This window comes from Callospermophilus lateralis, chromosome 16, assembly GCF_048772815.1.
Source record: "Callospermophilus lateralis isolate mCalLat2 chromosome 16, mCalLat2.hap1, whole genome shotgun sequence".
In the NCBI taxonomy this organism is placed as follows: domain Eukaryota; kingdom Metazoa; phylum Chordata; class Mammalia; order Rodentia; family Sciuridae; genus Callospermophilus; species Callospermophilus lateralis.
Window position 1 is genome coordinate 54,643,249 of NC_135320.1, and position 17,342 is coordinate 54,660,590.

At 39.9% G+C, this 17,342-nt stretch overlaps 1 protein-coding gene across 2 annotated transcripts in view; it reads right to left on the reverse strand.

The window, feature by feature from the left end:
• The window catches only part of Nipal2 (NIPA like domain containing 2), a 77,398-nt gene extending 60,765 nt beyond the window's left edge, over window positions 1–16,633 (reverse strand). For both annotated transcript variants that reach the window (XM_076835812.2, XM_076835810.2), the window contains exon 1: window positions 16,486–16,633. In XM_076835812.2, coding sequence (XP_076691927.1) covers window positions 16,486–16,620 — 135 coding nt within the window. In that variant the 5' untranslated portion in view covers window positions 16,621–16,633. The remainder of the gene's footprint in view (window positions 1–16,485) is intronic.
• Window positions 16,634–17,342: the final 709 nt, after the last annotated feature.

Sequence of the window (17,342 nt, forward strand, 5' to 3'; positions counted from 1 at the left end):
CTTCTTATTTAATAATATGTGCAAGTTTAGCTATACTTTCTCTTTGAATACATCTTCTGTTTTAGCTGCATGCCTAGTTTTGGCATGTACAATGATTATCATTCAGTTCTAAATATTTTATGGCTTTTATCTGGGATTTATTTATTCAGAGGGTGTTTTTTAAAATTCTAAATGAATGAGGTGTTGGTTATCACATTTTTACTAGTGTCTAATTTTATAGCATTGTGGTTAGAAAACATGCTGCATTTAAATCAGCATTTACTTTATGATTTAGTACATAGTATAAAGTAAAATTCAATTTGTAATGTAGTAATGTGTGGTCACGTTTTGGAAGTGCCCGAGGTATGCTTAAAAAGCAAAGCATTTAATTGTTAAAATTACAGATGTTCTACCTGCGTTTTCTATATCTATTCTACTTCCATCAATCAAATCTTCAATATTCTTACTAAACTTTGGACTACTTTTGTTTCTCAATTGCCAAGGGACTATCAATATATTTTCATTTATGTCTACTATTGTGTGTGATTGTGTGTGTGTGTGTGTGTGTGTAGTTATCTTGTTTATTCTTTTTTTTTTTTTTTTTTTTTGGTACCAGGGATTGAACCCAGGGTATCTTGCTTATCCTTTGCAAGAGAGTTCTCCTTTCTTCTTTCCTACATTCTCTCAGAATTAGTTGGGTTCTCTTTATTCTCTTTTCTCCCTACTCTTCTGTTAAGAAAATTATAAATCTCATGTCTACTTTTTAAATAATTACTATTAACTTTAAAACTTTTTATTATGGATTCAAAGTAGGTTGCAAAGAATTGTTCAAGTAGGTCGCATACATCCTTCTAGCCACCCTCACCATGTGAACATATTATGCAACTAGAGTAAATATCAAAACCAACTAAAGTCTGTGTATGTGTGAGCATGTAACCATCACCATCAAGATACTCATCTGTACCATCACCCTAAGACTTCCTGATGTAACCCCTTTAGAGATACACTATCCTCTCTTCCACCCCATTCCTAATCCATAGCAACCACTAATCTGTTCCCCATCTGTATATAATTTCACACATTATATAAGTAGAATCATGAAGTATGTATACTTTTGAAGTTAACTTTTTTTCCCACTCAGCAAAATTTCCTTCAGGTTCATCTAAGGTTGCTGTATCAATAGTTCATTCAATTCTAATTGCTGAGTAGTATTCCATGGTATGGATACATCACAGTTTGTTTAACCATTCAGTCATTGAATGGCATTTGAGTAGTTTCCAGTTTGGGGCTGTTACGAATAAAGCTGCTATAAGCATTCATGTACAAATTCTTCCTGAAAATAAGTTTTCATTTCTCTGGGATAAATGCCCAAGAATGTAATTGCTGGGTTGTGTGGTAAGTCCATTTTTAGTTCTGAAAGGAACTGCAAGACTGTTTTATAATTTTACATTCCCATCAGTGATGTATGAGAGATCCAGTTTCTCCACAAATTTATCATGCATTCTTGACATAAATTCTATAATCAATATTCCCATCCTCCTGAGCACTATAAAAACTTCCATTTGCATTGACTACTATCTGTTCTCTCCTCCCTTAGATGTTGTTGACTGGTGTATTAGCATACTGACTAGTTCTGCCTTGTCTCAATATTCTCAAAATAGTCATTGTTATTATTTTTTAAATAAAATTTTATGTGTAGAGCAGTTTTAGGTTCATAGTAAAATTAAGCAGAAGGCATGGAGATTTCCCATAGACCTCCTGCCCACCCCCCAAGCACAGCTTCTCCCATTTTCAACACTGTCCCATCTCAAGAATGGTACATTTGTTACATTTCATGAATCTGCACCAACACCTCATCATCACACAAAGTCCTTAGTTTATGTTAGGTTTCAGTCTTGGGCATTACATGACATGTATCCACTATTACAGAATTAAACAGGGTAGTTTGCCTGCCCTGAGAATCTCCTTTGTTGAGCTATTCATCCCTCCCTTACCCCAACCCCACTTTTTCAGGATGTCATATAGTTGGAATCATACAATATGTAGCCATTTCAGATTGGCTTCTTTCTCTTAGTAATATGCACATAAGGTTCCTCCAAGTCTTTTCATGGCCTTGGAAGATCTTTTTTTGCATCCAGAAGAGGGAATGAACTTCCCTCTTCCTCTTGGAAGAGTCATACTCTTCCAAAGAGTATGACTGCTGGACTGTATGGTCAAAGTATGTTCAGTTTTATAAGAAAATGCCAAACTATCTTTGAAAATGGTTATGCCATTTTTCAGTCCCACTAGCAATGAATGCAAGTTCCTGTCATTGTTACTATTTTTAAATACAATACTTGTCTCATTTACCCACTTTTACCCATTTCTTTTCTCATCACTGCACACCCTTTTAAAGTCTACATTTCAATTATTTTTAGCATATTTGCCGAGTTGTGCAGCCACCCCACTAATTTCAGATATTTTCATCACCCTAAAAAGAAACTCATCTATTGGTAGTCACTTTCCATTCCCTCCTCCCTGAAGTCCCTGGCCACCAATTCTGCTGTTGTATAAATTCACCTACTTTGAACATTTTTACATAAATGGATAAGACAGTACATTGCTTTTTAATGTTTGGTTCCTTTCACTTGGTATAATGTTTTCAAAGCTCATCAAGCTGTAGAATGTATCAACATTTAACATACAATAGCATTACTATTCTTTTTTAAAGCTATGTAATATTGCATTTTATGAACATATCACATTTTATTTATCCATTTGTCAGCTGGTAGCTATATCAGTTGTTTCCACATTTTGGATATTATTTTCTTGTATCTTACTTTTTTTCTGGGTTCAGTGTTCTTCCTGAAGAAACTTTAGCAGCTCTTTCAATGAAATTCTTTGAAGTCCAAATTCTGTCACTTAGGAAATATCTTCATGTTATCTTTCCTTTCAAGTACAGAAAGTACAGGCTGCCAGTTATTTCATTCAACACTTTGACAATATCATCCTATTGTCTTCTGGCATTGGTTGAGAAGTTAAAATAGTTAGTCTAACTGTTGCTCTGTCATTTTTCTCAGGATGCTAAGATTTTCTCTCTCTCTCTCTCTCTTTTTCAGTTTTACCACAATTTCTCTTTGTGTGAATGCCACGCCTCCCTCAGGGCTCATGCTTCTTCAGTTGAAGGATTCATGTCTTTTAGAATTTTGTTAAGTTCTCAACCACTATCTGAATGCAATTTATCCTCTATTTTCTCCATAATGAATTCTTCTTACTAGTACATTAGACCTTTTCATTGTCTTCTTGTTTACCTCTGTATGCTAAATTCTGGTAATTTTCTCAGATCTATGTTCTAGTTTGCTTTCCATCAGTGACCTCCCTCCTCTGAACTGAGTCTGATGTACTTCTATCAGGCCAGTACCCATATTATACTGTAACATAATTTTTTCACAAGTCTACATCATGAGCTCCTTGAGGGCAGAGGTGTGACCTCCTCATGAAATCTTCTTTATAACCCTAATGTCTAGTATAAGACCTGACACAGAAGTGGTTTATTAAATACTGTTTGAAATACTATCAGATATTATAAACTATCTAGAAATGGTAAATTTTGGCCATTGGATATAGAAAGTTATTGAAGGGAGCAACTATTTTACAATCAACTGGAGTTTGCATCTTCCAAACACTCAGTTTTTGTGAGAACAAAGGTTTTTTTTTTTCAGAATTCAGATTTCAACAATTAAGAGGGACCACGAATGTGCAATAAAAAGCTGACTGCTGACTTTTTAAAAAATTCATTTGTTCTTTTTAGTTACCCATGACAGTAGAATCTATTTTGACATATTTATACAAACATGGAATACATCTTATTCTAACTAGGATCCCAGTCTTGCTTGCTGACTTTTAAGTGAATTCATAGTACACTGAAGAACAAAAAAAAATATAGGTACAAAGCAGGTATTAGAAACAGTTCCCCAAAAATACTCAATATTAATTGGTATATATTACCCTTTATTATCCCAAGATTTTTCTCTAACTTAATTAAGGGTTGATTACATTCTCATTAAATTCCGTTAGCATTTACCTGTGACAAGTAGCAATATGGAAGGCCTCATTAATACCTGCCATGGCTGGGACGCTGATGGTCTCCCAAACGTCCATATGTTAAAGGTCTGGTTCCCAAGTAAGCACCTGTGAGAGGTTCTGTGGACCTTTTGGGGGAAGGGTCTTATGGAAGGTCCTTAGGTCACTGGGGGCACACCCATGAAGGGGACTGTGGGACCCTAGCTCCTTCTTCCTTTTCCTTCCCTAGGTGGACTCCACCATTGACATCCAGCACCCACCAGAGGCCTAAAGCTAAAGGTCTGCCCAATCATGAACTGGAACCTCTAAGCTGTGGGCCAAAATAAACTAGTTTTTAGAAGTTAATCAGCTGAGGTATTTTGTTAGGGACAGAAAACTGACTAACAATGCTCTTAACTGTTGGAGAGGCAAGATTCAAATTTGTGTTGCTTTTAAAAAGAAGGTGGTTTCATTTATATTCGAGACATATAGGAACTTGTAGTAACCACTATTAAATACTGTTTCCAATTAGAGTCTCTGGCATATTTGCTTTATGACTACAAAATCCTCATCTGCAATCAGAAGTATCATCTGTGTACGGCAGGCAGGCCCTAACACATTTTTTTTTATCCAATTAAAGATGTCTAGTTTACATCATTACTTGTTCAGCATATTATAAAACCAATATGCTTTCTCATTCTAAAAACAATATGTTTTCTAATATTTTAGAATTAGAGGAGGCTTAGGTTCTTTCTCTCTCTCTCTTTCCTTTCTCATACTCAGCCCTTTACTAATCTAGAGACAAGCCAGGAAAAAGAAGAAAGAACCAGAGAAAGAATGTGACTTATGCAAAGTCACACACCTAGACAGTAGCCACATTTTGGCCCCAGGGCACCCAGGCCAAGTCTGAATCACTTTCATGGATTGCAATAGGTGACCTTCTGGCTATTCAGTGGCAATGCAACACAATTTTCTTAATTGGCAAAATTGATTTCTTTTCTCAGTGTAAATTAGATAAAGCAACAGTAGCTGGGAGAAAAGGTTGCTTTACATCTTGGTAATGTGGTTATAAGAACAGCAACACAGGAGGATGGCCTTGATTTTTAGAGATCATTGTTGTCACCATTGTAGCTTAATCTTTGGCTTTTCTAGGACTAACAGATGGTGGCAGCCCCAGCAAACAATTTATCTAGAATGAGGTTCAAAATGTCAGCATCAATAAGTATTACAATGTCTTAATTTTATTTGAAATAACAACCTTCTATCCTATTTTTTCGAGCCAGAGTGTTCTTTAGAAATTTCACATTGACCTGTACTATTATGTTATGATCTGTAATCTGTGAGTGGGGCAGTTTGGCCACATGGAGATAGGATATGATAATATAGGAATGTATGCAATTGGTAATAGTTTGTGCAAGTTCTGACTTTGAACTCAACCATATTCCTGGCTCCACCTTCAAAACATAAACTCAGAATCAGACCAATACGGAGGTAGTACATGGCTCCTAAGAACCATAGATTCAGAGCTGGTTTTGATCACAGTGATAGTCATATTCAATTCATGACTGGAATAATGCTATCTCCGGTTTCAGACAGTAAAACATGACTGACTTTCAGAAGCTTCAGTCCATGGTTGAATGGCAGCAAAGTACATCATGGTGGGAGTGCAAGATAGAGGACACCTGCTCACTTCACGGTGGCCTGAAGCAAAGAGAGAAGTGGTGAAGGAGCCAGGGTCTCAATATCCCCTTCAAGGGCATGTACCCAATGGCCTAACTTTCTCCCACTAGGCCCACCTCCTAGAGATTCTGCCATCTCTCAATAGCACCCCAGGTGGCAACCAAGCCTTCAATACATGGGCCTTTGGGGGACAGCTGAGATACAAACTACAGCAAATGTGGAAGATTGATGGCAGAAAGGGAGACCAGGGAGCAGGAAGTCCAGTTAGGAGACTGCTTCAGGAGTTTAGACAAAAAAATAGGGGCAATGAGGACAGGTAACTATAACCGGCTAGAAAGAAGCAATATTAATAGCAGTAAACATGGTGCCGACCTGAAATATGGTAACACCTTTTAGATTACTGGATAGATTGGACTATTCTTACCCTAATCTCATTCATTCTTGTAGGTAATTGAATTGTCTGAAATACTGATCTAAAGTTAAAACTATAATCCCATATGTGAAAAAGAAGAAAGAAAAATTTTCATTCAGGAAGAGATTTTTAATTTGTTATCTTGGTCTTTGCATGCTATAAGGTTATTGCATTCCTATCCTGAGAAAGTCTCATGACATTGGATCCAAATCTGGTGATTAAAAGCCAAAAGAAAAGGTCAAGGTTATGTAACACCATATATTGTTGCTATTCTTCAAGTTGTTCTGTGCCAGTTTCTAATCAACTTTAAAATCTAGGCAGAAAAACCCCATATAATGCCTTCTCAGACAATTAAGAACTATTACTTTCTTTCTTCTTTTTTTTAAACTGGGAACACATTTACTTACATAATTTTATATTCCTTATTTTTAAAAATGAAATTCCATCAAGGATAAGCTCTAGTGTAAGAAGCCACTCTGTTTTTGTTTTTTTTGTTTCTGAAAAATTTAAGTTTCAGCAGGACCAATTTATGAGAAAAGGAGCACATTTAATAGCACATTCTTTGGGAATTTTTAACACTTTGTTAAAAGGAGAACAACAATAGTGGAGAAAAGGAGAAACTGCAGTTAAGGAAGTCTTAATCTTGGTTTCATCCCAAAACAACTTATTCCTGTATAATATCAGAAAGGGAATCTTTGAAACAAGGACAGACATACTGAACACAAAGAACAATATTGTTTGTATTCAGATCAATAAAGGGTCCCATAACTTTCTTATTTCGCAAAAACCTATTTATAATCATAATTTTTTTAAATGTGCAATTCTTTGTTTCCAGTGAAGCAGTAATTAGGTTGCTTTTTGCAGGCCCAGCCCAGGGTTTAGGGTGAGGCTTCCAACCTAAAGCTGTGAGCTCACCCAGCTGCCTCTCTTTCCACCACACCTACCTGGGTTTCCGGAGGACACTCCCCTTTGGCAAACAGTGCCTGCCTTGAACTCCAACTGTAGTTTGCCAGCAACCTCCCAGGAAGATGGAACTCTATTGTCTCTATCAGGTGCTAGCCATTCTCAGAGTTTCTACCTCAGAGTGGGAGGGTTCATGATGTTGCCACTTAGTGACTGATCTCTGCCAGACTCTGAGGAGGCCCTTGCCACCCACCAGACCAAATCTTTCTGAAATCAGGACAGGAATCAAGTTCAAGTTTGCTACATGTTTTGGACATTGTGACCTGGGCTCTTTTTTTGACTCCAAAGGGCCAGCACTCACAGCCCAGCTAATTTCCCCTATCTCCAAACCCTCTCCCAGCAAAACTCTCACATCCTGTGTGCCCAGTAGCCAGGTCCCAACAAGCCTCATGGTCAACACACACATAACACCCACAGGACTCGTCAGTGCTAATTGTTATTTGGGTCAAAAGACTTGTAAAATGTGCAGCATATAAATCACAATTACCCTTTCCTTTATGGCTGTGGCAGCTGCTTATAACACAAGGTCTGCTTAAATTTTGCTCACAAAGAGTGACTACAGTGACTCAGGCAGTCACAGTCAAAGGTGTCTTACAGTATTTCCTCATACAACAGTACTGTTAGTCCTGCAAGTTTAAATAGTCCATCAATTATATAAATAAGGATGACTTCACTTGAAAGCACCCCTTCAAAGTTGTTTTTCAAGAGTTCTTTCAATAAATTTAAAATTTTCGTTATAAAATCAATCATTTAGAATTATGTATATTTATGGGGTACAAAGTAATGATATGATTTATAAATAAGTAGAATAATTAAATCAAGCTAATTAATATAGGTATCACCTCAAGTACTTATCATTTTTTATGGTGAGAATATTTTAAACTTAGCAGCTTTGGAATGTGTAATACACTCTACACCTGAGCAACAGACCTAAAACTAATCTCACCTTCTTCTCTGGGAAACTTCGTACTCCTTGACCATGTCTCCTGGGCCTCCCACTTCTCATTCTGTGCACCACCACTCTACTCTGTCTCTATGAGACCAATTGTTTTAGATTCCATACAGAAGTAATAATAGGTGTTATTTCCATTTTGTGCTTGGCTTATTTCACTTAGCATAATGTTCTCTAATTCAATGTTGTTGAAAATGACAGAATCTCCTTATCTTTTAAGGCTCAGTAGTATTACATTGTGTAGTTATACCACATTTTCTTTATCCAGTTGTCTCTCAATGGACACTTAGGTTGAGTCTATTCCTTGTCTATTATGAATTTCGAGTATAGCAATGGACATGGGGATGCAGACATCTCTTCAACATGCTGATTTCAACTTTTTTGGGTAAACATCCAGAAGTGGGATTGCTGGATCATGGGGTAGTTCTATTTTTAGTTTTTCTGAGGCAGTTTCTCAAGGATTTCTAAAGCATTCTCTCCCCCGCCCACACCCTACTCAGAGGCGGTATAAAAATGCCGCTACATTTTGAAGGCCTAGTCTGTTTACTCACTTCTTTGATCGTTGCTCACACTGCCCTAATGAGAAGCGCTCTCTGCTCCTGATTTGTATCATATGGTTGCATTTCTGGCCCTTGTTATGGATTAGCTAGTCCTGATTTCTCTTTTTGATTTTTCCATCAATAGGAAAGACCAGAGGCCTTTCTAGAATTTCTTTGGTAGGGAGGGGATAAGCCTAGAACTTAGAAGTAAGTCACTGAATAGAGATGATGCTAATGAAAGTGTTTCAGAAAGTAATCCTATAATCTAAGCTTTTAAAGAGATTAATGCTCAGGTCCTACCCACAAAGTCAAGGCAGCCCAAATGAGGAGTTGTTTTGTGGGGGATGATCATGTGAGCCAGGACACAGAAAGGGAAGGTCCCGGATGTACTAGGATGGGCATCTGCCTAAGGTTTTCCCATGAAAACATGATTTACAGTAGGAGGACCTGAACCCACCTAGTAGGAACTGTGTTTTGGGCACACAGTATCCCCTTCTCTTGGTTATAGAACCCTCTATTTCGTAGGGGCATCCAGTCCTTCCCAAGGGCGCCCATATGCTTCCGGGACCCTAAGACCAGTTACTCTGACTGTGGTGACTTATATGGGACAGGACATTTTCCAAACCCCACCCAGCCAGAGTAAAGTCCATGCTTTCTCATTAGTGGTGAAGAACACCAAGCTCTTCTCTGCTGGGAGTAAAGAAGTATGTAGCCTAGAGGTGAGTCTGCTAAAGTGGGGAACAAACCTGAAGAACAAAAGTTGAAAATGAGAGTGAGAAACAGTGTTTACCATTTGAGCCCCTAGATCAAGACTAGTCTGAGCCTGAAATTCTTCTAGCTTTTTTTCTGTATCTAAATGCATTAATTACCTGTATTATTCAAGTCAGTTAAAGTTAAGTTTTGTATAATGTGCAATCTACAGCCTCTTAACTTTCAAAGCATTTTTGGTAGAAAAGGTTCAATCAGAAGACAGAGGAGAGACTGACTGCTATGACTACGCTCAAGAAATAAGGCCAGTGGTCCAAGTTCTTGAAAGAGGGAAACAATTTGAAAGTTGCAAAGAATTTTCTGGTGATTTAGGAAACCAATGCTGAGGTTGCAGGTGGGCAGCAAGACATTCATTTTATGGCTGGGGATGTGGCTCAAGCAGTAGTGCGCTCGCCTGGCATGCGTGCGGCCCGGGTTCGATCCTCAGCACCACATACAAACAAAGATGTTGTGTCCGCCGAAAACTAAAAAATAAATATTAAAACAAAATTCTCACTCTTTCTCTTTAAAAAAAAAAAAAAGACGTTCATTTTATGCAGACCTGGTATGACCTACCAAGCTCAGGGTGGGTCTGGAAGGAATCGTGATGAAACCCAATCTTCAGTGAGGTGTGGAGTGCATGACTAAACATATATCCACCTGTATTGACATTAGGGATCATCATCAGCACCTCCTGATGTGTGCCAGTGGTGACAGGAGACCATGGTGAGAGTGACAATGGGCTAGGCAAGATACATGGTAAGGCAAAGGCACCGCTATAGCTGGGTGTGGTTGTGCACACCTGTAACCCCAGCTACCTTGAAGGCAAGGAAGAGGAAGGCAAACTGGAGGACAGACTGAGCAACTTAGTGAGATGTTGCCTTAAAATAAAAAAATAAAAAAGGGGTGGAGGTGTAGCTCAGTAGTAGAGCACACCTGGATTCTATCCCCAGAAAAGACAGTAAGGTGTGCATTTCCTGAGAGCTTTGTGAAGGGAAATATAGTGCCTGACAGCCTCCAGGCAATTAGGACACTGGTGGCCCGCGGAAGACTGAGTGAAGAGCTTTGACTCTGTGTAAAACCTAAGTCAGCTGGAACTCAGGGCAAGGGGAAGAGAGGCTAATAAAAGGAATAAACTGAGTAGAGGAATACAGGCTCTTCAGGGGGAAAAAACACAACAACAATCCAAAACAAAACAAAAACCTAAGCTAAAATAAATGGCACAAAGTCTTACCTTAACTCTGAATAAGCCTTCTCAGAGTACTGGTCTCCTGATTGGTTAAAATACAGTCAGGTTCTATGAAATATGATCACACCACTGTCACCAAACACCACTGTCAGCTGTTACCAATGCTACACATCCTGTCTCCCCAACTAGAAGTCTGGAAAATGGCGGAAGACATGAGAAGAATCCTTGGCTTAGCACATCAAGATACCAAGTGTTCCAACTAGGAAACTACTCTAATTAGGAAGTGTTGTGGAATGTGACTCTGGGAGAGGGAAGGGGAGGCAAACATAAAAGGGCATGAGGGAGACACAAGATTCAGAGGAATCCTGGATACAGGATAAAGAATGCAAAGTGGCATCAAATAGCTGACATGATTTTTCTGACTTCCATTAGAGAGCTAAGTCCAAAAATTACCAGAAATGTATATTTTATGAAATTTCTTATAATACAAGTGGATTGTAATATTACTAATAATAGGTAGTGCTCATTGGGTACTTTCTATGTGTCTGGAACTTTGCTCTTTGACATCTATTGTTTTATTCTTACAACCCCACAAGGTATGTATGTGTGTATATATGTATGAGTTGTTATTTCCATATTAATAGAGCATGCCGAGAAATGGAGAAATTAAGGGACTAGCCAACATACAGAGCAAAGAGGGTGAGTTTTAAAAACTGTACTAGGGGCTGGGGTTGTGGCTCAGAGGTAGTGCGCTTGCCTAGCATGCACGAGGCCCTGGGTTTGATCCTCAGCACCACATTAAAAAAAATAAAGATATCCACCTATACTTATCCACCTATAAGTAAAAAATAAATACTTACTTATCCACCTATAAGTAAAAAATAAATATTTTTTGAAAATTGTACTATACAGGAACAAAAAATGGTTTTCCACAATGAGCTTTCAAAGGCCAAATGGAACAATCAGGCAACATATTTAAAAGAAATTGTTTAAATAATTCTTCTAAGCAAACAAAAGGCATACATTTTTCAAACTATCTAGATGAGACATGCAAGTTGAATAGTCATAGTAATGCTAATGTTCTTAAACCTTTACAAATGTAGAATCGATAACTGCAAAGAGAATTATCTAGATGAATACATTACTACAACAAATTCTTACAAGGCAAACACCCTTATAACAACTATTCAGATCAAGAAAGGAAAATTGGGCCCCCACCAAGCCTCACTGCCCTACCCGATCACAGTGACCTACCTGCTGCCAAAGAACCACTGATGTGACTTTGACAATCCTTTCTTCCTTTTTCTTATACGTTTACCACCCAAGTATGTAACCTTAAAGACTGTAGCTCCATGTTGGCATTTTCCCCCCGACTATGTCTTTCAAGTCTATTTTAATCTATAGCTTTTTTCTCTCTTCATTCCCTCTTATAAAAATGATTTCTGAATAAACCAGACCTTGCAAACCTGTAAACTGGCAGTTTCCCATAGCCTGGATTTGGCTGAGTTTATCAGTGCAAATATTACAACTAGTCAGTAAAAATCAAGCCATAAGGAGGGTGTCAGGTAGATTTAAATATAGACACCTATTCTGCCAAATTCATAAGTGCACTAAAACTCAGTTTCTCTAACAAAATGTTGCTCTTTTTTTTTTTTTTTTTTTTTTTAAAACATAGCTTGGATACAGTTGCTTTGCGGTAACCTGCCTCTTTCTTCCTTCCTGATGCCTTAGACATTCATTCCCAGTAAAGGAAAAAATAATACATTAGATGTATAAGGAAGGTCAAGAAATCGATAAGTATAAACAAAATTTTTAAAAAAGGATTTTTTCTTAGGAAAACAATGAAAATGACCAGCAACTTCTATCAAGCCCTTTGATTATCTGAAAAATTGGCGCTTTTCTTCCTTTAAAAGATAGTCATATGCAGTTACTGGCAGAAAAGACATGATATCAAAGCAAAATCAATATAAGGGCAACATAAAATCGCTGATTTTTCTTAAGTACAGCAAGAAAAACCATATACATTTCTATCTTCGCATTTACTCTCCCACCACATTCTTTTCAAGCCCCAATCTCTAGCAGTGGCCTTTGGGCACGGAATAAAAATATCTTTGCCATTAAACTTACTTGATAAAAGACCTTGGGGCAAGTTATTCAACACAAGCTTCCCTACATGAACAGTAAAGATACTATATACCTTACGAAGTTGTTGGGAGCTCAAACTAGATAATAGCTATAAAGTGTCACATAGTAAATGCTAACAATTGTCAGTCTCTTCTTTGCCTCTTCCCTGCCAACTGGTATCAATTTTCATTTAAATCTGTTGACTTTAAAAAAAAAATCAAGCTATTGAGAATCAAAAGTTCAAATAAAGGACATAAAAATTTTGGGTTTTCATCTCACCAGGTGCAAAATAAATCTTTCCGACAATGTCCTTATGAATGGAGCCACTTAGCACTATGCATGAACTTGAAGAACCAACAACAAAATTCCCCTTTGCAGTATTTCCTGCCTTCCTCCTCTTCTGCCTGGTCCCTCTACTACCTCTCTGGATTAGTCTTTATTTGTTCAACCACGTAGCATGAGGAGCCTGGAGCGCTTCTACTCCAAACCTAACTTTATTGGGAAGGAAACTGAGATCCAGAGAAAGAAAATGACTTGCTAAGGGACACTCAGCTAATTAACAGCAAAGATAACAGCCTCAGCAGGGCTACTCCTTGGTGGCTAGGCTTTCTCCACCTGTGCAGTCCTATCACAAAACCCTGCCAATGCTTACTGGTTACAAACTAGATGCCCACAGGAGTCAGTAGGTAAAAGAAATGAGAGCAAAGACAGGGGCCTCAGTGGAGGGGGTTGGGCCACTCTGCTCCTGTTCACAGTGATCCTGTAGGAAGGAGGGCTCTGAATTGCTAGAATGTCTTAATAGTGAAGGAGATGATGGAAACCTGAAATTTTATGGTTAATCTCAGTTGCAAATGTTGACAATATATTAAACATTTTTAAACTTCTCTTCAGGTAAAATAAGCACATCTGTGCACTGGACTTAGTCCACAGCTGGCTATTGGAGGGCTCTACATGCTGCTAAGCCTAATTTAAATTTATTTTATTTTATTTGCTTTGATTCCTGCACGCTCTGCTCAAAAAACTTCAAGGGCTCCTGATGGTCTATAAGATAAAGTCTAAACTTCCTCTCTAGTCCTTTATGGCAATCCAGGACCACAGCTAAGGTCCCAAGCCCTACTTCAACCTTGCAGTGCATTTCTGTCTTCCGCTGCAGCCACAACAACCAACGAATTGCACTCTACATATGAAAATGCAGAGAAAGTCACCTGCCCAGGTCACCAGGGCCCACTCCTTGGTCTCTAGGCTTTCTCCACCTGTGCATTCCTATCACAAAACCCTGCCTTTCCTTTAGCTCCAACACCACTCTCCATGAACACATCCAGAATGACCCCTGCTGCAGGACTTCATATCATTTACATATGACACCACATACTCTTTGTCTTGGAGTTATTTACATCTTCCCAAACACCTAACAACATTCAAGGAAGGAAAGTTTTGGATCTTGAACTATACTGAATAACCCCACAGTACTTTGTACAGCACAGTGAGTTCAAAAAACATCTTAGGAACACTATCCTTTTGTACTGAAAACTTATGGATCCAACTGTGCAGAACTGTGTCACATCCATGCTTCTATAGCAGGGTTTTTACCAAGTAGACAGGCTCTTGCATGCAAAAGGATGACTACTTCACCTTCCTGGCTCCCCAAGACATCTTCCCCACAGAGTTAGCACTTTCTACATGCTTTGAGATTTCCTTCTCTAGAAGCACTCATGTTTCTGCCTTAGACAACATTGTTTCTAAGCAGCTACTGTTAAATAGCCATGTGCCACATGCAGGCATTTCATGGGGAATCAGTCTTTCTCAATAGAGTAAGATTAATTAAGCAGATCTGATGGTAATCACTGTGAAAGGTACAGAAAGCTGGACTATCAGCAAACAGACACTGTGCAAATATTTCAGATTTGATAAAATCAATGAACCCTAACAAGGAGCACTAAAACTTGGCTAGCCAGCAACCAAGGCTAATTGTGATCGCCAGCGTCAGAAATTTGTATCTCACACTTTGTTATTCTGGAGCTGCACCCATGTTCAGTCATCTCTAATCAGTTAGTGTCAAAAAGGAAAAGAAAGAAAAATTGGACTCCATTTAATTTTTACTGGCCTGGTTAACAGTAGGGGCACTCAATAAAATGTGTGTTGAATGGATTTTTAAAAATCAATTTTTACTCTTGCTTAACATGAAAGTAATTATCCTTTCAGCAATTACTGAAAGGAAAAAAATACTACAGTGATCTAAGACAGTCTAAATCTGCACAAGAATGGAAAAAGCTGATACAGTCTTATTTCAAATCAACAACAGTTTAGATATAAGCTTGGTAATTTCATTTAGCATATAGAGGTCACACCCTTTCTAACATGTACAAATATGAACTGTCAAAGGCAAGTTAAGCTTTGAAAACATTATCTGCCTCACATTTAATGTCACATGACAATCTGTGTTCAAGTAACAGAAGCCAAGACAATCAAGAATTCCAGGAAATGTTAAAGAAAACTAATGACTGCAGATGGTTCCACTGTGAAAACAATGTTTTCTTCTGCTCTGGATGATGCCATGGTAGGTGACATCTATTAAACCTCTAATTTCTTTACCAAGAGTGGGCAATTCATTCCTAAACCTTCACTGGAAATGCTTCTAGTATAAGCATAGTATAAAAGACATAAACCAAGAAGTTTCCATAAAAGTGATTCTTTTCCTTGTAACTCCTGTGGGTAAAAGGAAGGGGTGAGGGCAGAATAAGTCTTCAGTCCCCTCAGATTTCCCATTTTAATCTCTCTTGTGGCAAAGCAGACTTGAAACAATACTCTTCCATCTGTTGAAAACCTATAACGTGGACATGCGTATTTATCTTTATATAAATAAATTATCATCTGACTTTAGAAACAAACATCCAAGACACTGTTCAAGCATAAAAGGAACCTGGACCTTTGATATTGGTTAAAATCCCACACTGACTCCAATAACAACAAATATTTAATGGTTAAAATTTGTAAAATAAAAAGATTCATGTTTTTGTTAAAGAATAAGAACAAAGCAGCACTTAGGAAAACAAGAGGAAGCTTGGAAACCACTACATCAAGCTCACTTGTGCTCACGGAAAAGAATATAAACGCTGCAAGAGGCACAGCTCACCAGAGATTGCGTTCTTTCTTTCTTTCTTTCTGTTTCTTTTTTTTTTTTTTAAACTTTAGACCTAACCAAAAAAAAAAAAAAAAAAAAAAAAAAGGCAGGTCCAATCCCCTTTGGTATTGTTAATTGTACATTTCCAGCGAAAACCGGCGTTGTTTATGCTGATGTTTCCCAAAGGGTCGTTGATGAAGAATGAAAGAGCCATGCCACTACGACCTGAGAATATCAGTGTTCCTCACACGGAAATGGAAGCACTATACACTTGGGGACACACCACCAGAGCATCTGCGTAGAGGTGACATTCGGATGCTCTTAATGAGTTTCCTACTTCTAAGAACCCGATTTTTTTTTTTTTTTTTAACTGTACAAGGGTCCTGGGGTGAAAACGAGTGAGGATTCACCCACACCCTGGTCTCCTTCTGGGAGCAGGCTGTGCACTCGGGCTGGGGACCCGAGGCCCTGCAATGGGCCCCAGAGGTCAAGGCCACATACTGGGTGTCCTCTCCCAGTGGCGGGCGTCCAGAAGCCTGGGGTCCCCCTCTCTGCCAAATGAGAGGCAGTCGTGTCAGGTGTGGCATCGCCGCGAGTCAGCTCTTCCCACTGGCACAGCTGGCGTCGCTCAGAGAGTGGGCAGGAGGGCGCCCGCCGTCCCCGCCCGGCCAGCGCGCGGATGGCGGGCGCCGCTGCCCCGCCCAGGTCCCCCCGAGCGGTGCGGGCGGCGGCCCTTACCTGGTTCCTGCGGTACCACTCGCCCGACATCGAGCCATTGCCCGCGTCCGGCGCCCAGTACGTGAAGTTGCGGGACAGCTCGTCCAGGGCGGCCGAGGCGGCATCCCCGGGGCTCGCGGGCGCCAGCGCCGCCATTAGGTCTCGCTCCTGGCGCTCGGGCTGCGGCCGTCTCCCGCGGGGCCGCCCCGCCAGCAGGCCGCTCCGAAGCCACTTCCTGCCCTGTGGCCCTGCGAGGCGGACGCGCAGGCCACCTGGCCGCCGCCCCCGCGCGCGGCAGGTGCGGCGCCCTTCCGCCAGCCCTGCCCCGCGCGGCCGCCGCCTCCCGCGCCCCGCCGGAGCCCCGCGCTCTGCGGCCTGCAACCCGCGGGGCCAGCGCCACGCTGCGGGGCAGAGCCCAGGCCAGTCCGCGCCCGCTGCCCACCCCTGTCGGGGCGAGATTAGACTGTCTCCAATGCCCTCCTGCAAATCTCTGTCCTAGGTGAATGGAAGAGCAAGGAGCCATTGGCTAATGACCCAAAGAGCTACCTTCCCGGACTGTACCGGGCAATTTCAGCTCTCTATTATGTGTGCAGAGATCCTCATATTTGGATTTAAAATTGTTTGCATATGGAAGAGTCAAGAGTTCCCCCAAATACTGTGAGCGATGTGCGAATAAAGATCCCAGCAAATAATCTTAGTGCCAGCGCTTCAGAGATGCTTACTAACTGTTCCTGGAACGAAGGACGGAATCCCCAGTGGTAGCTGGAGGATCCCAACGTGTATTTGATGACTGAATGGGGTTTTCTTCAGAAAGGACCAGAAGGAATGGCTGAAGAGTTGCCAGCTACTGCTTTTAAAATTTTAGGACAGGAGAGAAG